Below are 27,050 nucleotides of genomic sequence, written 5' to 3' on the forward strand. Positions count from 1 at the left end.
CGGCCGGAGTGGGCGGGGAGCTGTGTGCGGGCTGAGGGGGCTGGGCCTGCTGGCCGGAGGGGTGAGTGTCCCCGGGGCCCGGCTGCGGGTATGGCTGCGGGGCTGGGGGAGGGACTCCCCTGTGGGGGCTGGGGGGTTATGTGGGGTCACCCCCCAGATGGGCTGGGGGGCTTGGTGCACGGGCGGTTATAAAGAGGGTGCCCCCTGGGGTGGGGGTTTGTTATGGGAGCACCTCCCCCCCCCGTGAGCAGCTGGGGTGGGGGTACCTGGGGGTCACACGGGGCCACCCGTGGAGGCGGTGAGGTTTTTCTGGGGGAAATTGTCCAAGGATCCCCTGCAAGTAGCTGGGATATTAGGGACTGGAGGGGGTTAGGCAGGGGTCTTCCCATGAGAGCTGGGCTATATGGGTACTAGGGAGTGGACGTGTAGGGGACCGTTCTGGTGGAGATAGGATGGGGGATTATGTGGGAGAGGGGTTAAGGAAGGGGCCTGTCCCTCTAGGGAGCTGGGATATGTGCAGGGGTGGGGGGAGAGTGGGAACTCTACAGGGAACCCCACCTAGATATGTGAGATATTGGGGCTGTGAGGGACTTATAAAGGGATCCTGCACAAAACACACATGGTGGATGTTGGGGATTAACTTGTTCCCAGTACTGAGGGGACAGCAGGCCCATTGTGGAGGTGGGACCCTCTTTCTCACAAAAAGGAGGCATATGTGATGAAGAGTGTATTTATTTAGCACTCGCAGTATTCCTGTAGCAGCCACTGAAGCTGTATCTGGTCTAATGGGAGCCTGTTTTGTGGTGGTGTGGGAGAAATGGCATCTGAAGGCCTTGGCTGTTTTTGGTTGAGATTGACCCTTTTTTATATATATAATTGGAGACATATCTATCTCCTAGAACTGGAAGGGACCTTGAAAGGTCATTGAATCCAGCCCCCTGCCTTCACTAGCAGGACCAATTTTTGCCCCAGATCCCTAAGTGGCCCCCTCAAGGATTGAACTCACAACCCTGGGTTTAGCAGTCCAATGCTCAAACCACTGAGCTATCTCCTCCCCCACCACCCCGTTTCCCTCTAACACCCCCTGTAGTTGGTGTGATGTAATATTTAATTAGTTTAACACTTTTGTGATAACTCCTCCTTTTGTCATTTATAGCCACTCAAAATTTGCTCTGAGATGAAATTTACTATACAAGATTTTTAGCCTGGGAGCAAAACACCTTATGAGTTCCTATAAAATAAAACAATTCAGCAGTTTTAAAATTGACATGTCAGGCATTTGGTGCTGCTTTATTGCACATACAGCCCTCTGGCAAAGTGCTGCCCCAGACAAGGAAGTCCCTACCTGGCTCCATGTTCCAGCAATGGTTACAGTGGCACAAACGTCTCACATACCTGGCAGCATTGCACCTGCCAGTGTCTCTCTTCCCTGATCTGAAGAGAGTTCACTCCTTGGCTTGTTTGCAAAGACTTGCGACAGTAGAGCTGTGTGTAAATATCCCATTGAAAAGTGAGATGATTCCAGAGTTTGCTGGTTCATAGGTTCTGTCTACTGTTCTCTATATAGAACTGTTTTATGCATGCAGGGCCTCTTGGTGCTTTCTTGTCAACCATGGCGAAGCAGCAAAACAAGGATCCTGGGTTAAAGGAGAAGTTTAAGAGCCTCTTAGGTCTGGGACCATCCCGGCCTAGTTCCAAATCATCAGAGGGCAAGCAAACAGAGTTTATCATCACTGCAGAAATACTCAAGGTAAATTGTCATAAGGTTTGAGGACTGAGTTTAGAGTATGAGCTGAGATTAATGGGCACAAAAATGGAGGGGGGTGGCATGATTTGGTGGTTAAAGCTGGAGACAGGGAAACGGGACTCCTGAGTCCTATTTCCAGCTTTGCCACTGACTTCTTTTGTGATCTAGGGCAATTCACTTATCCTACCTGTCGCTCAGGTCAATCATAGATAAAATGGGGGTAAGGTTACGTACCTCATAGAATTGCCAAGTCTTAATTAGTTAACATGACTGGGTAGTTTGAGATGCCTGGCTGAAAGGTGCTTTGTCATGTAAAGTGCAATTATATTAGGCTAAATTAGAGCACACTTTCCATTTCCACCTCATTCTGTCATCATTCTACATGAGCTTTAACCTGCTGATGTTGGTTACAGCTTCATTTGAATGCATCTCTGTGGGGGCGACTAATGGTTAGACTCTAAAATATTTTTTAGACAATGTGGAGCAAATTTTATAATGATCCAATTGGTCATTTTGAGAGATATGGAGAGGGATGTTTCTCATGAAGAAAGGCAGAGCCTGGATTATCTTAGTTATTTCCATTCTTCTTTTCAGGAATTGAGCGTAGAGTGTGGATTAAATAACCGGATACGAGCGATTGGTCAAATCTGTGAAGTAGCAAAAACCAAAAAATTTGAAGAGGTATGTTTGCTGTCAGGTGTAGGGTAAATGTTAGGAGGACTGAGGTAAGATGTAAGCAACAGCCTTTGACTTCTCTTGTCACAAGACGCTTCGGTAATTTGGCCTACCTTAACATTGTTATAATTGTTGTAATCCAGAAAGTTATATCTTGCATTGTTGTTGTGCTGCACAAACCTATAAGAAATTAATGATCCCTGCTGCAAAGACCATTGGAACAATTTAATAGGGGCAGTGGAGGATTCTCCATCACTGGCAATTATTAAATCAAAATTCGATCTTATTCTAAAAGACAGGCTGTAGTTCAACGCCAAATTATTTCAAATAACTTCTATATCCTGTATTATGAAGGAGGTTAGATGAGTTGATTACAATGGTCCCTTCTGGTCTTAGAATCTATGAATTTGTATTAGTCTGATTTGACAGTGGAAACATAAACGGTATGACAAAGAGCTCACCTTCCAAAGCAAAGCAGAGAGAGCAGCACTGAAAGGCTTTCCAGGACAAGTAGTTGAAGAGGTGCTTAAAAGAAGACACCAAAGTTATTACACCTGTTGTAGGGTGGTGGGACTCTGCTCTTGACCTGACCTTATTAGTAGCTGTTACAGTCCTGCAGGGAAGTGTCCACTAGTTCCCTCTGACCTAGAGTTGCTCTATGAACAAACAGGCACTGAAATAACTTTAAATCCCCTTTAATTCACGCTCTTAATTATTTCTGTGCAAGTCTCTGCATTAGATGCTCTTTATATCAGATTGTCATGTTGGTTAAACTCAAAGCAAAAGCGTCCACACAGAGACTTGCATGGAAATAGCTAATGGTATGAATGAAGCCAGTCTAGTCATTTTGTTTATGTGTAGGCCAACTTTTGCTGGGCAGATGTGGCTCACAAATTCCACTCTGGCTATAAGAGAGGTGGGTGGAAGTAGCACTCAGGGAGGAGGGCATTAGGAAGCTAGGAGTCATGAATCTTGTTAACTTTTCTCAGTGTAACTTGTCCCAATTCAAGAAGTGACTGCATCGTAGGAGGAAGACCCTAAAGAAGCTTAACCCTGCTAACGATAGCTATCTAATAAATTGTGCTATCTAATAAATTGTGCTGTTGCTTTCTGTGTCCACTTACAGCATGCGGTGGAAGCAATATGGAAAGTGGTAGCTGATATGCTGCAGCCAGAGCTACCAGCAGAAGCCAGGCATGCTGTGCTTCACCTGCTGAAGGCCATCATTCAAGGACAGGTAAAGCCTCCCCCTTCCAAATAGGGCTTGCATGGAGCAAGATGAATAGCACTGGCTGGCTGCCTCCTGCCATTTAAATTCTTTTTGTTCTTTATCTTAGTCCAGCGCAGTGAACAGGAAAAGCCTAGCGTTCGGTTTGATTAATTCTCTTGACTTTCAGTTTAACCTTTTTTTTCTTTTAATTTGGGAGGAATTTTTTACTCCTGAAAAGGGGGAGTGATTGCAGTGGCTGAATTCAAGCACAATGCAGCTGGCACTGTATAATCTAGACAGCTGTGTCAAGCACCTTAATCCTGACCTGCAGCATCCATGCTATGGCAGGTATGCCAAGCATCGAGGCAAATTCTGTACATGAGCCTTTTTCTTCAGTCTGATCAAGTCAAGCTCATTGTGAATCTTCAAGCTACTACAGCATCCCACTGAGCAGTGCTGTCTGTAGCATTTCCTTTTCAAGTCCTGGAATTAGTGGTCTGGCTGTTGCTACGTGGCCCACTTTCCGCATCTCTGGGGTTCTGGGCCTGCTGAATGTTGGAAAAGCTGTCTGGGGTCAGTGGTGACAGCTTGATAAATGTCTGTAAGAGCCAAGGGGAACTGACTGCCTTCCCAACAGACCATGTCAAGATTTTCAGTAGACACTAACACAGCCCAAGGGGGGGGAAGTTCGCTTTTAAAGTGTGAAGAACATTCTTATAGTTTCCTAATCCATGGTCTGTAATAAGTCTAGTTTTCAGTTGCTATTGTGTCTCTCACTATAATTCTTTCTCCTTTCAGGGTGAGAGACTAGGAATCCTCAGAGCACATTTCTTTAAGGTTATCAAGGATTATCCTTCTAACGAAGATCTTCATGAACGGCTTGCAGTGTTCAAGGCTCTCACGGATAATGGAAGATCCATAACTCACCTGGAGGAAGAATTGGGTAGGTGTTGCATACAAATGCTGAGGGTTGCTGTTGTTTTCAGATTCTGACATAGGATTGTCCAAAAGCTGCAATGCCATTGTTTTAAAATCATGCTGAAAAAAGCTTCAATCCTTTTTAAAATAAAATTCCATGGCTTCTCTGTAGGGAATAAAAATTATGTACTATTCTACATTATTGTGTAAAGTCTTAGGGTACAAATTCTTCCATGCCGATGTGATAAACAATTTTATAGTAGTGACGAACCTGTGGATGTTCTGCATCTGTGAGTTTGGGGAGCTCTCTTAATTTTAAACTGTTGCCTGTTTATTTTTGGAGGGTTTTCTGTTGTTGCTGTCTTGTGGCAAACTTAATACAACCCATCTGACATTGTTTTACATCTGCAATGTGTTTTGTTCCAGGCAAACTTAGCAAATTCATAAAAATGTGAATTCAATGCATGTGGCAGTTTATAGCAAGATAAGGGATATGAGAGCAAGTCAGTTGTAAGCAACAGCTAAGAAGAGTGTGATAGATCAAATAGCAGCTTGGTCAATCGACCCGCACTCTTTATTATTGTCTTCTAGGGAGCAGTTTATGTAGCTGGAAATACATCAAAAGATAGATCCTTTTTTCAGCAAGTAGCGCCAGAAGGGAATTTGCAGCACTTTTGGATTGAAACAATGTTGTAACACCACCATTTCCTTCCCCTTTAGCTGAGTTTGTCCTGCAGTGGATGGATGTCGGGTTGTCTTCAGAATTCCTTCTAGTTCTAGTGAACCTGGTCAAGTTCAACAGCTGTTACCTGGAAGATTATGTTGCTGATATGGTCCAGTAAGGTTAAACTATTAACACTTATTGTTTCTAAATTGCTGGGCAGTGTTTGTGGATAAATTCAGTGGTCTAAATTTTCAACAGACCTCCAAGTGTATCTATTTGCACGTGCAAATCTCTGTATTATATACACAGACTGACCAGTTGGGTGACACATGACCCAGCTAGCCTCTGCAAGTGTGCATTGTGGGGGGAAGGGGTGGAAAGGGTATCTGTTGAAATAGTATTAGTGTGGCTGTGGTCAGAAAAGTGATTAAAAATGGCCCCAAGGTGCTTTGATTTCAGAACGTACATGGTTGTCAGAGCTGACTTCTGGCAAATGTATTCTTCTGCTATTCAGAGCTGTTTTGGCTTTAAAGAGCTATGGGAGAATGATCCTGTTTCTGGATTACGTGCCTGTCAGCAGAAGAGTTCAATAGATTCCAGTTGCAGGGCCAAATTCTGCCCAGAATTATACCTGCACTGAAGATGGCGGGATGCGTGGGTGTACGTGAAGGTAGAATTTGGCTGGCTTAGTCGTCATAGCTCAGTGATGCTTAAACCTGAAAGAACCCATCTTGCTTTCTTAAACCCAGAACCGAAGGTGCATGGGTGACAGTTTAGAAACCTATTTGTGTAAATCAACCAAACTGATATGAAACCAATGAAAAACAAATGTGGAGTTTCTCAATATCATGTTTGCTCACTTTTCAGAGTAGAATTCTCCTTCGCAGGCCAGTTTGTCAAAAGAGCTCAGCTCCCAGACACTCCCCAAATCTGATTCTACTTGTTGGTACTGAGCCCTTTTGAAGATCTGTCCATGAGCCCTTAGACAGTGTAATGCAATACACCAACTCTTATAATATTCTGATCTATGAACCTGGGTTAAATTACACAGTGCTCAATCCCCAGTTTGTATAGGAGATGAACTTGACCGTATTCTCGTCACTAGATTTACATACTTGGGACCCTGGGACCCAACCGTATTTAATGAATAGTAATAGTAGTGAGATGTAGCTTAAGTGCAGCTGCAAACTATTCAGAAAAGGGCTGGTGACACTAAGCAGATCCCCAGAAGTATTATCAACTGAGCCACGGTCAGGAAAGCAACAGGGCAAACTTCTACACTAATCTAATTGTGTTAATTTTGGATAATTTTTTTTGGTCATTTGTTAAATTTGATTAAAATAAACATATTTAACTACGTTTTCCTCCAACAGTATGATCTGCCTATTGTGCATTCAGACATCATCATCGGTTGACATAGAGGTCAGTAATTGGAGCCTCTTCTAATATCGATTACATTGTGCAGAACTGTATCCATTACAGATCAGGCCACTTTTGAGTAGCTAGGCCAAAACTGTCTAGGGCTCCCAAGGATTTTCTTCCTTCAGGGAAAGCTGCTGTAGCAAAGTGTGGAGCTTACTATATTGTTGGCTGTTGGGTGGAGAGAGGCATTATGACTTACGTGTCTGAGCATAGAGGTGGGAACCAGGATATCGTGAGTCGCAATCCCAACTTATCCCTCTCTTACTCAAGTTTTACCACCTGTAAAATGAGGACAGTACAACATTGTGAGGATTAACTAACTCTGGAAAGCACTTTGGGGTCGTGTAAAGCACTGTACAGCTACTAAGTTATTAATTTAGTCATAAAACCATGGGACAAAGGAACCAGGTTGATCTTGCTAAGGGATTCCCTTCACTGCTTTAACCATCCTTGTCATGGTTTGGTTTACATCCTGAACTGATGAACACCTGGTGTATCCCTATTGATTTCTGAGGAGTTTTGTAGCCATAAGTGAGGACACAGTTTAACCTGCTGTATTTCAATGCTAGGTCAAGGGAGAAGTGAGTAACCATTGTGCTTTTCACCCCCACAAAGGTCTCCCTGCAGGTCCTAGATGCTGTGGTTTGCTACAACTGCCTGCCCTCGGAGAGCCTCCCAGTATTTATCATCACCTTGTGCCGCACCATCAACGTTAAGGAGCTTTGTGAGCCATGCTGGAAGGTCAGAATCCGTTCGTTGCCCTTGACATGAGTTCCTGCCCATGCACAGTTTTGACTCATTAAAGCAATATTGTTCTGGATATTAGTATGTTAAAAATCTAGACTCCAGTTACCTTTATTATGATTATAATAGTTCTTTGAGAGGAGATCAGAGCATATACCACACTTCTCTAGTTTATTAAATGCCACACTATCCATTATTAAATTGCAAATGTAACCTCTCTTGACTGACGGGACCCTGAAGCTGTATAATGACCTACTAAAACCTTCTCTGAAAATCCTCTCATACTTGCTTTTTAGCTTATGCGCAATCTCTTGGGAACCCATTTGGGGCACAGTGCTATATACAACATGTGCCGCATCATGGAAGACAGGTATGGAATAGCATGCTATTAAATAGTTTAAAAAAAAAAAAAAAAGCTCAGTATTGCTTTGACTGAAATAAAAGATGTACTGATTCTAATGGGAACAGGAGCAGACCCAAAATTTCACGTGTGATGTAGTGGTTAGAAATTATGACTGCTCTGTGATTTTGGACAAGTTAATTAACCTTTCTGTACCTATGTTTCCCCATTAGTAAAATGAGAACAGTGCCTAAACGGTTAGTCTTCATGGTTTTAAAGTCCTTTAAGATGCTCTGATTTAGAAGTACTGAGTATTGTTCATTTCCCTTTGCATGAGTCTTTTACTCTAAAACTAAACCTGCTGCTATAGTGTGATCTAAAAAAATCTTGGCTTACCTTCTGCGCCCTGTCTTAGAGCCTACATGATGGATGCAGCATTACTGAGAGGAGCAGTGTTCTTTGTCGGAATGGCTCTGTGGGGTGCACACAGATTGTATTCTCTCAAGAACTCACCTACATCAGTGCTGCCCTCATTTCTCAAGGTACAGTGATACTTGGGAGGAACTTTTATCTTGTGATAGTGCCTAGGAGCCTCAGTCGTGGACCAGCACCACACTGTGCTAGGTGCTGTGCAAACTCAGAACAACAAGACAGTTTCTGCCCCAAAGAACTTCCAATCTAATTATAAGACAAAAGCCAACAGCTGGATAGAGAGAGATGGGGGAACACATGAAACAGGGAGACAATAGCTATTTCAAGCTTAAACTGATGCTTCGTTTGGGAATATTTTACTGATCCACATAGCAATTCTTGAATTTTTCATAGTTCTTTAGAGTTTAAGGTCAGAAGGGACCATTAAAACATCAAGCCTGACTTGATTTAACACAGGCCATTAATTTCACCCAGTTACCCCATAATGCGGTTAGTACTTAAAGCATTTCAGTCCTCAGCAGAGTGAACTGTTTGCACAGGCAGAGGACTGAAGACACTGAGGTACCACAAACAACATTCTAGATGGTTTAGATAGCAAAAAAAAATCCTATGCCTGCTGCAAGCAGATTACAGTCTACAGCATAGAAATGTAGGGAGCGGGGACAAAGTCAGCAGGAATGATAAGTGAAGTGTGGCACTTTTTTTTTTTTTTTTTTTAAATTAGTGCCAGGATTTTTTAAATGGAGAGACACCCTGAGGGGAGGATTAAGATTTATGAGCTTGTTGGCTGAAGTGCCTGTTAATGGAAACTGCAGCTATTTGAGAGAAGGCTGACGCGTTTGACTGGCTGGGTGTTAGTGCTGGAAGCTGTCCTGTGACCACTTCTCCTCTACCAGGGCACTTACTAAACCCTTGGTGTGATATTAAATTGGGAGCAGCCTGCCACCTTTCGTGCCCTCTTCTGTACTTTGGGAGACAGCAAGGCTATTTTTGTAATGGATTTTAACCACAGCAAAGGGAATGGTGTTAAAGTTCCCTTATTGGCTGCCCATGCTGGATGTTTGATCTGTAGATTATGCGTTAGGCCAGAGAGAATCCCTGAAACAATATTAGAAGTTTCCTATAATGGGCTTGGTATGAGTGACAAGATTGAGTTGTCTCATTACAAAATCCTACTGTCTTTTCAGTGTTTGGGGACCTTTCAGCCAAACCACAAGAGTTACCATGTTCTAAACTGAACTACGTATTCCAGTGAGGGGTGTATGTCGCATCATATGGAGCTGGTAGCACTGTCTCCAACCCCCTGTTCATGTGGAACCAGGGGTGCATTTTAACATCTGACTTGCACCTGTTGGGAATACATTATTGTGCTTATAAAATGGCCATCTTTTGATTGGCCTTTGCAGCTGTAGCCTCAAACTTCGAGCTTTTCTATCCTTGAAACACTACAGTGGCCGCGCTGCAGTTGTGTGACTGTAGCACTTCAGTGTAGACACTTACTACAGCAACGGAAGGGGTTCTGTCCCCGTCGTTAAACCACCTCCCTGAGAGGCAGTAGGTAGGTTGATGGAAGGATTGAGCCCTTCAGCTAAACTTCTTAATATCTAGGATATTGATCAACTTCAGTTTAAGAAGGTTACAGATCATTGACTGACCTGAGGAACTTGTGTTCCAGGCCATGACTTGTCCCAATGCAGTTGTATCGTATGAAATAGTCCTGTCCATAACCAGATTAATCAAGAAATATGGGAAGGAGCTGCAGGCTGTCACTTGGGATATTCTTCTGGATATCGTTGAGCGATTACTCCAGCAGCTACAGGTAGGTATTGAGCCAAATCTTGATATACGTTATAAAAACATCTTGTAGGAAGTATTTTGGTTTATAAAATGGTCTTATTTTTTAATACCGAAAAGAACTCTACGGCTTCTGCTTTTCATGGGGGGTAGCGTGTACCCTACCACAGCCTATAGACTTGATGTCTGACCCTGGGGCTCCCCCATCAGTGGAGTTGTGCTTGTCATGGAGGTGGCGAGGTATTTGGTGTTGGAAGGGAAGACGATTGAGTGTGGGTCTGGCCTAACTTCTGACTAGTACTTCTCAGCCAACACTCTTACTTCAATTGTGACATACTTTGTAATTAAAAAAGAAACCATTTAGAGCAGCCTTGTCTGTGTTTCAGAGTATAGAGAACCAGGATTTGAAGTCCATTGTGCATGCTCTGTTGACTACTGTAGAAGAACTCTGTGACCAGAACGAATTCCATGGGTCTGAGGAGAGATTCTTTGAACTGGTGGAGAGATGTGCTGATCAGAGACCTGTAAGACCTTCTCTCCCATCTCAAGTCAATACGGCCTATTGTGGGTTTTTCCCCCTTTTAAACCTCTGGAAATGTTTCTCTGTACTATAGTAGTGTCTAGAGGCCCCACCCAAAATATGGGGTCCATTTTGGGAGGCATTGCATGAATGCATAGTAAGGAACAGTCCCTGTCCCAAATTGCACAAGACACACACAGGAAACATTCAATATTCCTATTTTACTGATGGGGAGCTGAGGTACAGGGATAGTAAATGATTTGCCCAAAGTCACATAAGAAGTCTGGCAGAGCCAGGAATTGAACCCAGAACTCCAGAGTCCCAATCCGAGTGCCTACAAGACCATCCTTCCTCTTATTGCCCACCTCAATATTAGATTTTTATCCCATACAACCAAGGGCAGCGGGAGTTATAAAATAGCTCACGTTATAAAGCTAAATGAAGACTTCACAGCCCCTTGAGGCCTGATCTTGGAGGGAGGGGAAGGGAGATGCATGCACTGTAGGTAAGCACTGGACCATTCTTACCTTTTTTTTTTTTTTTAAGGAATCTTCTCTATTAAACTTAATAACGTACAAAGCTCAGTCTATTCACCCTGCCAAGGATGGCTGGATTCATAACCTGAAGGTGTTAATGGAGAGGTTCTTCAGGTAGGAAACGGCAGCTTTAAAAAGAAAAGGTTGTTTCAATGTGTGTGCAGTCTGTTTAATGAACTGTCTGTTTTAAAAACAATCTTACTCTCTGGATCTCTTTAATGTTAGTAATGGCTGCTGAAATATGGGGGTGATTCCAGAATGCAGGATTTGCTTTTTGTCCAATCAACAGAACAAAAATATCAAACTGAGGCTTCTTTATCATCCTCCTTCTTTTAATGAAGTGGAGGGTGGCTATTGGCTGCTTCACCTCTCTAATTAACTATCCTGTGCTCCATTGCGTGGTATCTTCCTTGGTATCAGAACTACAACCCTACCTTCTAAATATCAGGAGTGCTTCTGATTTGACAATATCCTGTAGTATGGGGTTCTGCAATGGCAGCTCCCCAGAACATGCTTTCCTATTGTAGAATGATCCCCTCATATCTCCAGAGCTTTTGGCTCCTTTTAAAAAATTAAGATAAAGACCACTTCACCCCTGTGTATGTGGCTCTGAAGTTGTGGCACAGAGTCTCTCTCCCATTCACACATGCTCTCCCTGATTGACTCTGAAGTTTTGGAGATGGGTACGGTTGCCCATGTGCTACAACAGGAGCTCTTGTTTTCGTAGACAGCCTCCAGGTTTTTCTTGATGGTAGCACCTTGTCTGCTTGGTGTTGCAACTTCGTATGCAGAGAACATTCACTGAAGGTTCACGTGGCCTTTGCTTGTAACGTTTTTAACCCAGAAAAAAGGGAGTTCATCACAACATGCTCCTCTGTCCTCCCCCTAACTCTTTTGTCCATTTTGGGTTTGTTTTTTCCCTTTTAGGAACGAGTGTCGTAGTGCAGTTCGGATTAAAGTTCTGGATGTCTTGTCTTTTGTCCTGAGCATTAACAGACAGTTTTATGAGGTTTGTATTTTATTGATATTTAGTTGGGGTGTTTGAATTGGAGATCTGGAATGGGTGGTGAAAATGTTTTTCTGATGCTTAATTGTATGTGTTCTTCAGGCCTAGTTTCTGCAATTCTAAAGAGTCAGTCCGACAGTTCTGAAAATGTAGGACCCTGTAATTAGGTTTCTCTGCGGTGTGACTGGAAGAACTCGTGTATTAAATGTGGTCCATAGTTGCATTTTTTTAAGTCTGTTGTCAGTATGGTGTATGTATAATGGGAGTTGATATTAGCGGGTCAATTTTGACAATGTGCTTTTTTAATTTTCACCTTGTGCATCTTGTGGATATCTTCTTTCCCTGTTCTAAGGTTTCCCAAAGAGGCTGTTACTTCCATTCATTTTACTAAAATATATATTTTAGTGTTGGGAATGGAAGATTTAATCTGGTTTGGGTAAAGACAAAGTTTCGTTTGTACCAAGATGAGGTAAAGATATTATCTGACATGAGTGGATTGACTCAACTCAATGTTTCTGTTTTAATTGAAATCCAAGATGGCAGGTGCTGTGATAGAGCAGAGCCCAGTGAACTCTGCTTGATTTGCTTGTTAACTCAAAGGAATGTCTGCTCAGTGTGTCTGATGCAAGGAAAGTGGGAGAGGCGCTGCTCAGATTCCTCCAAGTTCTATTGAACTGGCTGCTGCCTCTTCGTTTCCTGCCTTTCCGAAAAACAAGGCCTGTGAATCCCATGTGAATGAGGTCTGCTGAAGCTGAGCTCCAGAGCCTTTGTCAGATTGATAAAGACCTAAGCTGCTGAGTCCAAGTTCAACAATAGTCTGAATGTTTGGAGAGATGACCTAGAAAGATATTTAAATAGGCTGGAGGAAGAAATCCAGCAGACTAAACAACTAGGTAATGAAGACTAAAGCTAGTATGACCTCGTGATTCTTTGATCATGAATATACATTTGTGTTAACTCGCTAATAAGAGTGAGCTGGGAGACATTTTGCTGAACAGTCTATCCTATTACAGGAGGAGCTGATTAACGTGGTGGTGATCTCACAGCTGGCACATATTCCAGAGGATAAAGACCACCAAGTCCGGAAACTGGCCACTCAGCTATTGGTGGACCTGGCCGAGGGCTGCAACACGCATCACTTTAACAGCTTGCTTGATATCATAGAAAAGGTGAGGCTTCGTTTGCTCAGTAGTGACACTTCCAATAACTTTGTCTCCATCTCTTATCCAATCGCTTTACTGGAGACCAAGGAAGGTGAACAGTTAATTATATGATCCTTGGGGGATCATATAATTATATGATCATAGTTAATTATATGATCCTTCCTCCTGGATTTTGGAGGAAACCAGAGCTCTAATGGAAACCAAAAAGGTGCTTTGGAACCAGCTCTGCTAATGCACATCCAAGCTAATCTACAATATTAGGAGACTTTCAGTGGGACCATTTATTTTGTGCCTTTCTGACCTGTTGGCATGGAATTAAGTCGGCGTCTCATTGTGCCCAATGTGGATTTTAAAGAACATTTCTCCTTTTGTTTTTAAAAGGTGGCTGCACGTTCTCTTTGGGCTCCTGTTGAGCTGGAGGAGAGAGACTTTCTATCTCATTCTGCTGCTTTAGAGGATGTGAAGACAGCTGTTCTAGGCCTCCTGGTAATTCTCCAGGTAAAACTGTGGAGTGTTTAAAAATCCCTCCCGTAAAACAATGGTCTCTAGGGCTTTGTTTACTGACCAGTCAATTCCCAATAACAAATTCTTTCTCTTCTGTAACTTCATAGACTAAGTCACTTGTCCCACTCTTTAAACTAACAGAATAGGGGATGTTTTAGCCATGATTGGGTTAGTTCAATTCTTGACTGGGTACCTTGCATACAATATATTAATTATTAAATCTTTAGCTACTAACAGCCAGCATGTCATAAATGTAAATGTTTTGGTGATATGTTCCTAGGGTCCAGCTAGAAAGGAGCCAGAACTGGATTCTCAAATCTGAATCTTTTTTAATCCTAACCCCAAAGAAATTCAGATCCCCAGATCCAAACCCACACCTGTGACTTTCTGGGCCTAGATTAGATCAAAAATGAGAAGAGTTCTAATGTGACTGAAATTTCTCACCAGAAATCTCACTAATTCAGTTGCTACCTTGGGCAAAAACTACCCAGATCTCTTGTATTGCCAGACACTCACCATTCAAGATGGTGGAAATTTTGCAAGAACAACTTAAGTGACTTGAGCCTGTCAGGATCCAAACACCACTTTCTCAGGCTGTCTCAAAGCCTGCCCTGCCCTTTGTTTATTGATGCTACTAGCAGCGTCAGTGGAGTATAGCGTTATACCTCCAAGCAATGTCTTTATCGGGTAATTCATAAATTAAAGGTCAAACTTGCCACTCTAACAGTTTTCATAGACATGTCGGTATCCATAATGCGCACGTGCTGTGCTCTCTTAAAAGAGGGAAGATGGATCTGTTTGGGGATTTTGTGTGTGTGATCCCCAGGATCCTCTGAGGCATCATCTGTTCGCGTTGGCCTCAAGAACAGCTTACATTGCCTTTCTTTGTACATTTGATGCTGATTGACCAAAGATGGGCTACTCTGTTAACAAGTAAACCTTCGGTGTGTCTATTGACTGTTGTTCTGTGCCTCTGTAGACAAAGCTGTACAGTTTGCCTGCTAGCCATGCCACTCGGGTGTATGAAATGCTTATTAATCACATCGAGCTCCACTATAAGAACATGTACCGCCTCCCGATTGCTAGCAGCATCAGATTGCAGGTATGGATAGTCTCTCTCCTAGCACTATGATAGAAGGAGAGGCTGAACAAATGCTTTAGCTGGGTAGAAGATGGGGCATTTGTAGGAAGTTATTACAGTGTGCTCTGCAGCATGCCTCTGTCGCTGTAGAGTAAAATGTTAGTTAGCTGATGGCACTGTTAATAAATTCCATAAAAGTTGAGTTCAGGGAGTGGAAGCTCCTACAGAATAAGCCCCAATGCAGAGCAAATCTTCTTGCTGGCCAGGCACGACAGCAGATTGGGTGGTGAGAAGCTGGGGAAATAGTCTATCAGCAGAGATTTTGAGTCATTCTCATGCAGTGAGAAATCTTCTCTCTTGCAGGCATTTGACTTTCTGCTGATGCTTCGAGCGGACTCCCTCCACCGTCTTGGCCTGAGCAACAAGGATGGAGCAGTGAGATTTAGCCCCTACTGCCTCTGTGACTTGGTGTATGTTTCTCATTGCATTGTAGTACCTTTGAAACCTTGACAGTCTCACGTGTGTATTAATAGTCTGTCAAAGTCTCTATACAACTCTTCTCAGCTCCCAAATTCTGGTCAGCAGTTATCACACCACATTCATAGTTATTGCTGGTGTGGGGGTGGGGGTTCCCTCTAGTAAATAACTTAGGAACCAGTCCTGTAAATCCTTGGCATGCAGAGCTCTCAGGAGCCTCAGAGTTCTGTGCACTGGGGGCTTGCAATTTATGTAGCTACTCTGCAAAAGATTACAAATCCCTTGTTTGCAATTTCCTGCCAGGAGACTGAGAAATCTGGTTTTACACTAAGATGTAGTACAGTGATCTGTAGAAACGTTGCTACTTCAAGTTGCACAGCCTAGTCTGGTAGTAACTGACTCTTTAACTTAACCCTCTTAACAGAGAGCTCTCTGAAAAGGAACTTGGAGAAGCAGCCTTTGTTGTAGATAATAAAACGATGCATGTTTCTGACTAGTTGGCTTGGTCACTTCCCTGAAATCTGTTGCTTTGCATATGCATTTCTCATCTTGCTTTCATGTCTGGTAATGGCTACTGAAACACTGACCTGGTTTGTATTTCCATGTCGTAGAGAACCAGAGAAGAGGGTGTCTGAGAAAAAGCCTGCTGGGACCCTCTCCCCTCCATCAGGAAGCCCCTGTGTTTCCTCCCAGAATGCCACTCTTCGGATGGGCTACTTGCCCTACTCATTGCTCTTCCGAGTCCTTCTGCAGTGTTTGAAGCAAGTACGTTGATGAACAGTGGAGTTCTGCACGCACATTTGGAGCTCTGAGCACTGATAAGAAGGACATCAGAAACGTGTCTAAAACTCAAGCGTTTGGAACGTTGATGCTGAAATGTTCCAAAATGTCAGCTTTTTATCCCCTTTATGCCCAAAAAACTCCCATTGAATTTTTTTTTAAATTGATATTTCTTGTGGAAGATCATGTGTTACACCAAGAAGCAGGAATAGAGCTTTTAACTCATCCACTTGTGGTGGCCGATTAAACTGCATATGTAGTGCTGAGCCTAGTCTGTTTACTCAGAGGGCTTTAAAAATTGTCTGATGAGGTCCTTTTTTGAATCTTGTCTCAAAAGTATAATCTGTGAGACTTACCCACCATTTCGCAGTATAGCCAATTAATACACTCTTGTGCTTTATTTTTCTTAAAAGAACATAATCAATTGTATTTAAACCTAAAATGTGACCGGCCTGTGTTTTAAAATTATCTAGCAATCAGTGTTACCCAGGATACCCAACACCAGCCGAGTGTGTCTAAATAGCTTCTTGAAATCCAGAACTTTCCATCCGAAAATTGTTTGTGTGTGACCCTACAACTCTTCAGCCACCAGGAGGGCCACAAGTAAAGCCCTTCCTAAACCTAGCAAACCGCCACTGGGTTCTGCTTCACAGGAAATAAGAGTGATTTTTTTTTTTTTCATTTAACAGAGGCCAAAAGCCAGTAGGAAAAATGTCACCCTGCTTCTCAAAGAGGATTTGAAACTAATAATAAAAGAAACCAAAATTAGAAGTTCAACTTAAGTTGACAAACTGCTGACCATTAGATATTTGAGTATGGAAAGGAAATAATTAAGTGCATTAATGTTGGTTCTGGACAGCGTTTTAATCATTTTTTTGGGCCAGGAGTTGTCTTGAATGCTAGAATCGCTTTTTTGTTTTGGCGGATGGAGGAAGCATGTGTAGAAAAGGCCTGGATCAGACTCTCTCCTTTTTTTACCATCTGTTTGGAGATCAGACCATTTTATGGCATCAAAAGGTCCGTGCTACATCTGAGCTAGAGGATGCAGTTTGGTGGAACCCTGGAAGCAACCCATGCATCAAATAAAAGCAGGATCTTTGCTAACTAACAAGGCTGGAGAAACAAGGGATCACAGAAATAAACAACAAATCATTGTCGGACACTTGATGGGCTTTATTTTCAAATTTAACATATAAATCATGCAAAATTTCCCATGGAAAGTTATTTTCTTCCTTACTAAACTCTCTCCCCTTCTTTCCAGGAGACAGACTGGAAGGTGTTGAAACTGGTTCTCAACAAGTTACCGGAGTCTCTCCGTTACAAAGTGCTGTTTTTAACCTCCCCTTGCAACCTTGACCAGCTGTGCTCTGCACTCTGCTCCATGGTAATAACCAGTGTGTCCTCCTGGGGTCTAGACAGCACAATTTCAGTTCTAATAGAAATGTGTTTGCCTTAAGGCTTCCTTACTTATACCCTATATTTTTGGGATTAATCTGTCCCTCCTCCCCCTCACCATTAGATATTTAACTGTACATATGCTTCAGTTGCTAAAGAATATAGTTATAAAAGTGTATCCATAAATTGAATGAGTTTTGAGGACACTTGAGCCTAAACCTAAACAAACTGACCTGCATGTAAGGCTTTGGGGTTCTAGGTGTATATAATGGTCTCCTGCAAATCCATCCCCCCACACCAAAACTCTGTGCAAAGTTAGCTAAGGGATTTATTTCATAGTTTTACTGTGAAGATTATGCTCCTAGTACAGCATCCAGATCCTAGTACATATATGATTGAGCTCTGGGACCTGAAAGCTAATATTGTTTCATAATGGAACCCCGTACTGCTCTTGTACTATGAAAATGTGCCCCAAAAGACCTGAATTGAAAAGGCATGTGAAATGAAAAGTACTCAAGCCCAGTGTGTAACTGATTAGCTTACAGACAAAAAGACAGCTGAGAGGTTGCGTGGCACTCCAGACGGGTTCTCCCGCAATGACTTGCACCTGGCTGTGGTTCCAGTGTTGACTGCATTGATATCTTACCATAATTACCTGGACAAAGCTAAACAGGTACCGTCAATGGGATGGGCTGTGGGAGGTGAAGTCTGAGTCTGTCTCCAATGCACTTTCTAATGCCAGCCTGTCTCAGACTTGGAGACTAAATGTATAGTTGCCATGTAAGCATTTGCACTGGACATATAAAGGGCAGCTCTGCCAGAAAACAGTATACCCATTGTAAGTAAAAGTAACGTAGGATGACTGTAACTGAGAGAAGTTAGTAAAACTCTATTCGCATTCTGAGCTTTGTGTATTTAATAGCACTTTGTATCGTCAGTTGCCATCCCCTGCATAGGCATTCGGTTCTTTCTCCCAGTCTGAAAGACCCTGATGACCATCAGAAGGGAGCAGAAAAACCTTAAACATTTTGTCCTTTTTTATTCTGTCAGAAACTGTAATCTTAAACTTGATTATTTCAAAAAGTTCAGGATGACAAATGTCTCGTCTAAGATTTAGAGCCAAGATGTGTCCAGCAGTGCAGAAACACCTGTGACTTTTTTTTTTCCTCTTGAGATTGTTGTCTCAAATTGCTAGTGTATTTTTGGTAAAAATTATTTTAGCTGCTGGCCCTAGCAATGCAATTACCAACACACAACTAGCATTTTAGTATGTAGAAATGCTAGAGATTTGTTGCAGGCTAGTGGCAGATGGATCCTGGTCTTATTTTATTATACCGAGCATATTCTGTTCTATTCTTCTAGCGTGAAATGGTTTATTGCCTGGAACATGGCTTAATTTATCGCTGTGCAAACCAGTGCGTTGTGGCTTTATCAGTATGCAGCGTTGAGATGCCTGACATCATCATAAAGGCACTGCCAGTCTTGATAGTCAAGTTAACCCACATTTCTGCTACAGCAAACATGGCAATACCTCTCTTAGAATTTCTTTCAAGTAAGTTGCAGTGGAAATTATGTTTTACTTATGTTCTTCAGTGGCTGTGAAAAGGCTAACTGTGTTATTTAGCATGAGTATCATCATCTTGGGTTAGCTTAAGGTCAAATACCAGAAATACTGTGAACCATAGAACAAGTTGTAACGTGCTGCAACTGCCATAAAATCTTAACATCTAGTCTACTCTTGCTCATGTAACCCAGCTGCTCAACCTAATGCACATGCAGACTGAGAAAAAAGAAACATGCTTTACATATTAAAACATTAGAGAATTGGAAAATCGGAGGTTATCGTCCCCTCCTTATAGCTTACGCCTTGCAAAGTAATACTTACAGAACGTAATGTAACATTAGCTTTCCTGTTGGTACCAATGATTTAGAAAACGCCGGATGCTTCAGCTAAATTCTGAGTCAGTAACAGTGCTCTCATCCAGACTTCACAAATGATTTTCTTACTGAACTGTTTCAGCTCTAGCCAGGCTGCCTCATCTCTATAGGAACTTTGCAGCTGAGCAGTATGCGAGCGTGTTTGCCATCTCTCTGCCATACACAAATCCCTCCAAGTAAGTTCATGAATCTTTTTTGTTGTTGTTTTTTCTCTCGTTTTCCCCATCTGTAAATTGGGGGAAATGAGACTTACTTACCTTTGTAAAGTGTTTTAAGATCTACAGAGGAAATATATAGTTGTTTGTGATACCTTTAGGTATGGGTCTTGTTGCTGAGAGAGGGCCAGCTTTAGCTTCAAGACAAATAGTGTGTGTTGCTAATTGCACTCCAGGTTCCTTTTCCCCTTGAATGCACAGTAGTATTCTCTCCCACACCTCTGTAATATTAGTATTGAACTGCATCTCTTCTGAAAACGTGTTCAGATTGCACCACTAAACTACTGAACTCTTCCCCTGTTCAGGTTTAACCAGTACATCGTGTGCCTGGCGCACCATGTGATCGCTATGTGGTTCATCCGATGTCGCTTGCCCTTCCGGAAAGACTTTGTTCCCTACATTACAAAGGTAACAGCTGTGGCTGGATCTCGCAATGCAAAGGGTGCTCTGAGAACTGCAATCTGTGGGCATTATTGCTGTCAATTTACAGAGATTCTATTTTACATCAAAATAACACCTGTACTTACTAATATGTTAGAATTTCAAAATCAAATGTAGCTCTTGAGGATTGGCTCATGGCGTGTGGGCTGCAAATACCAACGGTTTGAACCTGTTATCTGTGTGTCCAAATTGGCAGGGCTTGCGGTCAAACGTCCTCCTCTCATTTGATGACACCCCTGAGAAGGACAGTTTCAGGGCTCGCAGTACAAGTCTGAACGAGAGGCCAAAAAGGTAAATTGTATTCCATTCCAGTTGGGGCTATGGGTAGCTCTTCATTAGGAGCTGTTTAAATGCCAAATGGTTTCCTGTGCTTTCTGAAGAGAACTGTCTGTGTCCTTAAAGATGCTGTGTAATCTTTCTGATAACCAGAATGTTCTGTATTAAGACACAGTCCGAGTTGTTGTTAAACCTGAGGTCAGAACGAGCTGGTGGTTAATGGTATGTATTCGTACTAAGACATCACTGGTTGCCCCCATTCACTTCTGCAGAATGTAAGCTTGCATTCTAAAAATAATTCTGTCTGCTGAATGTGAATCAACATAGTGCTGGCTGAAAAAATAGCGGGAGGGGTGCATGCTCTGTTCATCTCAGTGGTTTGTTAATTCTGCATCTTAATGATAGTTTAACAGTGGATGCTTAAATTTTTTCATTGCGGATCATTTTAATAGCAGTGTGTACAAACTGGAGTAGTTAAGTGGTGGCTCCCATAATCCACCCTATTTTTGCCCAGTCTAAACTCTGGTAGATCCAGAATCTGACCTATTGCTGCTCTGTTATTCTGTGAAGAAGAGAGTGCTGGATCTCTGATCCCTTCTGAAAGGAAGAAAAGCTAGAATGACAAACCAGTCTGCCGTGGAAAGTTTCTATGTGGCAGTAGAGTCTAGATTTCAGTTTCACAAGAGGAGAGGCGGTAGTGTCCACTTCTTAAAATCTGTGTCGCTAACAGGCAACTCACTTTAAAGTATCTTAACCCATTGATCCCACAAGGAAAGAGTGTTTTGAAATCAGTACATCAATTCAGGTAGGACCCTGAAGTCCATTCAAGTATTCATGTTATTCGAAGCAGCCATTGATATTTTGAAGTAGCATCTGCAGAGAGGGAAGGGAAGATGTAGTTTGAAAGTCACTCAACGTTTTGCAAAGGTGACTTATCCACTGGATTCCTCTCTGAGTTGGTTCACTGAACTTGCGTCAGTGTTTCTCTGCAGTGAGGCCGTAGTAACATTTAAATGCTCTGGGGAGGGTGCCTCTCCTTTAATTGCAAAGTATAATAAGGATCTTGTAACAAAGAAACACCATCCTCGCCTTAATGCCATAGCTGTAAACTGTCTTGTGTTTGCAAGTTAATATTCTCTAATCCTTCATCTCCTTGTTTCATTTTTAAAATTTGGAATAGACGCCTTTGCCAATCATCTCTCATTTTGCAGTTTGTTAATCTCTCTCTTTTTCCCAAAACCTACTTAATTTCATTGGGTTGGAATACTACTAATTCTGAAAGGCTGTTGCCCTTGTTAACCTAGCTAGTTCTGCAAAATTCTCTTAGGGGATGCAAACTGTAATTGGATAGTAACATGGACTCCTTTGCAAACCCTTGTTTATGGAAGAAGTCCCAGTCTGTGGTGCTGTTTCTGTGAGTAAGGGTTTTCAGGATCACGTCCACGGGTCTGACTTTATTGAGGACAAATTAGAAAGCTTAGTTCGTGTCCAATGTCCCAAAGCCTTTTGGAAAAAGAACCTTATTCCTCATGCTTGAAATTACACACAAGCAAGGCAGGAGATCACTTGAAATGACTGTGTTTGTCTCAATTGAGAGAAACTGTTACTGGTTAGTCAAAGCACCTGGGTTCTGTTTCCAGCTTAATCACTGGCTCACTTTCAGTCCTTGGGCAAGTCTCTTAACCTCTCTGCCTCAGTTTCCAGACAGTTAGAACAAAGATACTTGCCTGTCTCTAATGGATATTTTGAGGCTTCGTGTATGAAAAGCACTTTGAGATCTCAGGATAAAGTCTCTATACAAGTCTTATTTAACGGTGATAATATTGCAGAAGAGCCCCTGGTTAGAGTAACGCAATGGAAGTTGAAACAAGCCCAGCTCTTCAGACTGGAGAAACCTTGATACCAAATCTGAGTGCAAACCTATTTTCTCTTCCTCAATGCAGTGTAGTATTCCAACTATCATTTACATCAGTTTTTGTTTGTACTAATTTCATTTGTTTGTAGTGTTTGTTAAAATCTTGTTTTCAAAAGTGATTTTTATGCTTTCAATTCTGCCTGGTTTTATGTTTTAATTTTTTTTCTTTTTGACATTTTTTTGTTTTGTTTTACATCACCCTGTGGGATTCCCCAATATTGACCCTGTGACCTGTGACCTTTCAACCTCCATCCCTACAATGATTTCTTCCCTTCCTGTGACCTGTGCAATTACACCTCTTTCGGGGCTTGGTGCTTCTTCACCTAGTAGTTTAAGAATAGCCAAAAATGCAAGGCAAGGCTTGAATAACTCTCCTCCAGTGAAAGAGCTGAAAGAAGCCTCTGCAGTTGATGCCTTCCGATCCCGCAGCATCAGTGTGTCAGAACATGTGGTCCGCAGGTAGTGGCACTTTAAAGGGGGAGAATCCAAGAGCAAATCTGCACTTGGAAACTTTGCTGCAAGGGTGGGTGGGGGCAGGGTGAGCTTGCATGCGGGATGCTTGCATGACCTCTTCAGAAAATAATAATCGGGTCTGTCCACAAAATATGCTTTGGAAAAGCTTCATGGAGGTCCTGTGGTTTACCAATGCTGGTTGTGGTGGTGTTACATTGCCCTGTGCTTCGATTCAGTGGTGGTCTATTCACGAAAGCTTCTTTTATTGCAGAATAAAGATCAAGGATAAAAAGGTTGCATTCTGTGCAAGTCTGAGTCTTTGTTAACCGGCTTTTAAATTACAGCCTTCCAAAGGCAACTTGAAGCATGAATGTCGCAGTTTTCTGCTAGGATTGTGTGCAAACCTTCCCTGCAAGGCAGAGCGAATGGTTCCTTTGGTTATTGCTGGGAAGAAGGCACATAGAAGTCTGTTGATATAAAGTAACTCACCCTCGGTGCATCTCCAGGATATTGTCTCTAAGGGACAAAGCCGTGAAGGGCAGGCCTGACAAAAGGGGGAATTTTTCATGACCGAAGAAAATAGTTTGGTCATTGACTCTTGATTTGGCCATATCACATTGTTGAAAATTGTAAATCCTTTTCTCCTGTTTCTGAATGTGTCCCTTGAATATTAAATTGCTGGCTCGGAATATGATGGCTAGAAGTTTCTTTACCTGAAAATGAATGTTGTTAGCTGCAGGAAATAAGCATCAGACTGTCACTGGAATTGCATTGCAAATACTTTCCCTGTTTGTGATAACATGTTGGGCGGGGTGGGGGGGGAGGCGTAGAAGTGACTATTGTGAAAATAGTGATTTTTGACACTTCAAATTCTAATGTCCCTATTAGTCTGCTACAGTATTGCATGGTTCTCTTCTATTTATATTTAAATTATAGGTAACAAAACATTTAAATAATTACTATCTAATGATGCCAAAGAAGTTCCTGCATAATATAAACCCCGCTGAGGTGCAGCCAAATCTTTTTGCAAATGACTGGGTTTGAGGCATTCCTTCTAACAAGTTCTGTAACACAGCCTGCTATTGCAATTGTTTCAAAATTGCATTGCTTAAAATACAATTACTTGAAGACAGAATTGCTTTATATCAATGTACTAATTGTGTGCAGAGTGCAATTTTTTTGCCACTGGTTTAGCTAGATTTTTACAGAACTCTGAATTTTATTTCTGCAATTTAAAATCAATATATGTGATGCTACCGTTTGTCTTGCTATTCTGCACCGCATCCCTCCTAAAGCTGACCCTGCTCAAATTGCACAAACGTCAACCGTGCTTCCATTTCTTTCTCAAGATGAGCTGTCAGTTCTGGGGTGACATAGCTGTCATCTTCAATATTAGTGATTTGAGAATGATTCTGATGTGCCCTGGGTTTGATACGTTTGGATGTAGTCAAACCTATTGAGGCATGTGCATGTATTGCGGATTGCTCCGTGGCTTAGTGTGGATCAGATGACAGTACTGTACCTGTTTTGCAGTGTAACTTGACACACTCTAAACTCCCTCTCTCAGTAGGATACAGACATCCATCACTAGTTCAAGCCTGGGCTCTGCAGATGAGAATTCGATGGCTCAGGCGGATGACAACTTAAAAAACCTCCACTTGGAACTCACAGAGACCTGTCTGGATATGATGGCCCGATATGTCTTTTCAAATTTCACTGCGGTGCCCAAGAGGTGGGAGTCAGTTACTTGTTCTGGTGTTAGCTATTCTTTGGCCTAAAGGTACGTCTCGCCTCCTCAGCAGGAAATTGCTGGATCAAATTTCAGGTTCTTATGAGCACAGCAAGTCTCATAGGCTTAACCCATCCCCTCTGGCCAAAACCTTCATTGACTTAGCATGAAGTTTGGCGACACAAAACTCCCCTAGCACTGTGGCTCAAATCCTGTCAGGACTGCCTCAGCATTGAGCCTTTCCAGAGTAGATACGTTGAAAACCATTCAGCTTTTTTGCATGAAACCTTTAACAACCTTTCTGCTCTGTGTGGTTTTTGAAGACCCCCAAAGCGCTTTCCCTATGAGCAGAGGTTTGCTTCCAGTACGTGGGCCAATTTTGACCCTCCTCACCTCCCACAATGTAATGCAGTTTGCCAGATGACTACTTTCCTTCCCATCAGAGACTGTGTGTCTGTGTGTGTTGCGTTTGGGGATCCTTCAGGATGAAAGGTGCCGCACGAATTGGAAACACTGACGTTTTAGTCTAACTTGGTATCCTGGAAGGAGTCGTGTAGCAGGGATAAGGCCAGGAATACATTTGCAATGCTGTCTGGAAGCCACAGAAGCAATTGATATAGGAGGCAGTGCGTCCTTCATCCTGCTGGAGCATTTTTATGCTTTACCAGTTTTACCTTGGTGCAGTTTTTAAGAAATGTCGTCATTTAAATGTGGAAAGAGCAGGAATTTTTTCAACCCCAATGCAGAAAATAACTTCCTGGCTGAATCTCTGGTGTTGGGCAACTTGTGAGTTGTATTCACTCCAGACTGTATTTCCAGGTCTCCTGTGGGAGAGTTCCTCTTGGCTGGAGGAAGGACGAAGACGTGGCTGGTTGGTAACAAGCTAGTGACTATCACGACGAGTGTTGGAACAGGGACACGGTCACTGTTGGGCCTTGACTCTGGAGAGCTCCAGACCAGTACAGAGTCAAGGTAAACGTCACTCTTATTTTAACATTCTTTTCCCTAATGAAGCCAGTTAAAAACCATTGTGTTAGAACTGATTTGAAGTAACTGTTTTGTAAATAAAAGGAATGATCACATTTATTTCAGTCTGGTATGAATTATAACCCACTATGTTACTGGTTATCCTTCTTTCTCCCTGTTCCCCCAACCGTGTCGTCCCGTTCTCCCCGCACCCCCCAGTCCAGACCCTGTTTTGCAAGTGAGACAGACTAAAGAAGCTCCAGCAAAGCTGGAATCTCAAGCTGGCCAGCAGGTGTGCAGAGGATCTCGCAACAGAGTCAGGTCAATGTCTGGTAAGCAGTCTCAACACATTTCTGTCCTTGGAGACTTGCAACCATTATTGGGCAAGTTTGAGCTGCGTGTCCAGTCTCAGACCCACACTTAGGCCATGTAAAAAGGCAAGAGTGCTCTGATCACAGGACCCAGTACTTAGGAATGAAGAACTAGAATGAGCAGCAGCAATGAATGCCGGCTTCCTGAATGGTGGATTTCTGCCTGCTGGCCTTAGCTGTTGTTTGGATGGTGAAACCTGCAGTAAAACCATCTCTAGTAGCCAATTCCCCTGGCTTAAGAGACCAATGTATACATCTGCCAGGTTTCCAGCACAATGTACAGTTCATTCATGTGAGATATAGGGATCAAAGACGCTATCAAAGTGCATAGAACTATTTATTACGTGTTTTCTTGACACTGAGTCCAGTTATGTGTCTCTAAACTGAGCTCCTGGGTTCCTCCTTTCTTACCCTTTATGTCTTTTGTTTTGCCAGGTGGTCATGCCTTACGTGTTGGTGCTTTAGACAGCTCAGCCCCCCAGGGGTTACGGAGTCCTGCTGCTTCTGCACCTCGAACAGAGAAGGCCACTCCTGGTGCCCACGCTCCTCTGCAGAAAGAAAAAACAAACCTGGCAGCATATGTCCCACTGCTGACACAGGGCTGGGCAGAAGTATTAGTCCGGAGGCCCACAGGTACGCCTTAACCAACTGCTCAAAGGGGCTTCTGAGCTGTGGCTTGCTAAGAAATTGGGATTACATAGAAAAAATATCCATGTCATTAAATGTAAATGGAATTCTTCCATGCTGCTTAACCTCTCCGTTCTTCATGTTTAATTTGTCAGCCAGGTCTTTGGAAATTGCACCTTTTAATAATGCAAAGTTATAAGATGCTCCTGTGAGAAGATTAAAATCCTTATGTAAACTAAATCCTGCTGCACTGATGGGCATGGGCACTGTGTTGGCACTCAATTATCTATTCATTCTGGTACTGCCATTTCTGAGCCCCGCTGGTTCCTTCTTATAAATCTAATTTTCAAAGTGCGAACACGGCCCATTGCTGGAGTAATAAGTAAGTGCATGACTGCTGTTTGTCAAGGAGTAGCAATGGTGCTGAAGGCATGAAGGTTAAAAAAACAGGGCAATCCCAAAATTCCTGGACACCAATACATTCCAAAAGCCACATGGAAGCAAGACTTGCATATTTCAGCTCGAAGTTGTCTTGTGAGAGAATCATTTTAAAATCGCCTTCTATCATTAATTAAAATACTCCAGCAGTTGAAAACCTTTAGGGAGCCTGCTTTGAGCTAAAACATCAGGGCTAAAGAGTTTTGGGGAGGAGAGAAGCATGCGGCACTGGGGACTGATTCTCATTTAAAATGTGAAATTAACCGAGTCAGC

General features: G+C 42.6%; 1 protein-coding gene across 4 annotated transcripts in view; it reads left to right on the forward strand.

Annotated features, from left to right (window-relative positions):
• Positions 1-31: 31 nt before the first annotated feature.
• The window catches only part of TSC2 (TSC complex subunit 2), a 41,928-nt gene continuing 14,909 nt past the window's right edge, over positions 32-27,050 (forward strand). Inside the window, exons 1-30 of one of the 4 annotated variants that reach the window (XM_044979438.1) lie at positions 32-61; positions 1,587-1,750; positions 2,342-2,428; positions 3,549-3,659; positions 4,431-4,575; positions 5,271-5,388; positions 6,588-6,636; positions 7,252-7,377; positions 7,677-7,750; positions 8,136-8,262; positions 9,828-9,971; positions 10,333-10,470; positions 11,013-11,116; positions 11,930-12,011; positions 13,022-13,177; positions 13,553-13,669; positions 14,655-14,777; positions 15,120-15,226; positions 15,845-15,998; positions 17,275-17,397; positions 17,947-18,081; positions 18,771-18,960; positions 19,429-19,522; positions 19,867-19,969; positions 20,199-20,293; positions 22,521-22,652; positions 24,214-24,378; positions 25,195-25,347; positions 25,561-25,673; positions 26,148-26,345. In XM_044979438.1, the coding sequence (XP_044835373.1) occupies positions 1,613-1,750; positions 2,342-2,428; positions 3,549-3,659; positions 4,431-4,575; positions 5,271-5,388; positions 6,588-6,636; positions 7,252-7,377; positions 7,677-7,750; positions 8,136-8,262; positions 9,828-9,971; positions 10,333-10,470; positions 11,013-11,116; positions 11,930-12,011; positions 13,022-13,177; positions 13,553-13,669; positions 14,655-14,777; positions 15,120-15,226; positions 15,845-15,998; positions 17,275-17,397; positions 17,947-18,081; positions 18,771-18,960; positions 19,429-19,522; positions 19,867-19,969; positions 20,199-20,293; positions 22,521-22,652; positions 24,214-24,378; positions 25,195-25,347; positions 25,561-25,673; positions 26,148-26,345 (3,601 nt within the window). In that variant the 5' untranslated portion in view covers positions 32-61; positions 1,587-1,612. Of the gene's footprint in view, positions 62-559; positions 682-1,586; positions 1,751-2,341; positions 2,429-3,548; positions 3,660-4,430; positions 4,576-5,270; positions 5,389-6,587; positions 6,637-7,251; positions 7,378-7,676; positions 7,751-8,135; positions 8,263-9,827; positions 9,972-10,332; positions 10,471-11,012; positions 11,117-11,929; positions 12,012-13,021; positions 13,178-13,552; positions 13,670-14,654; positions 14,778-15,119; positions 15,227-15,844; positions 15,999-17,274; positions 17,398-17,946; positions 18,082-18,770; positions 18,961-19,428; positions 19,523-19,866; positions 19,970-20,198; positions 20,294-22,520; positions 22,653-24,213; positions 24,379-25,194; positions 25,348-25,560; positions 25,674-26,147; positions 26,346-27,050 lie in introns of those variants that run through there. The other 3 variants (XM_044979441.1, XM_044979439.1, XM_044979440.1) reach the window with 3 other exon arrangements.

This window comes from Mauremys mutica, chromosome 11 (assembly GCF_020497125.1).
Source record: "Mauremys mutica isolate MM-2020 ecotype Southern chromosome 11, ASM2049712v1, whole genome shotgun sequence".
In the NCBI taxonomy this organism is placed as follows: Eukaryota; Metazoa; Chordata; order Testudines; family Geoemydidae; genus Mauremys; species Mauremys mutica.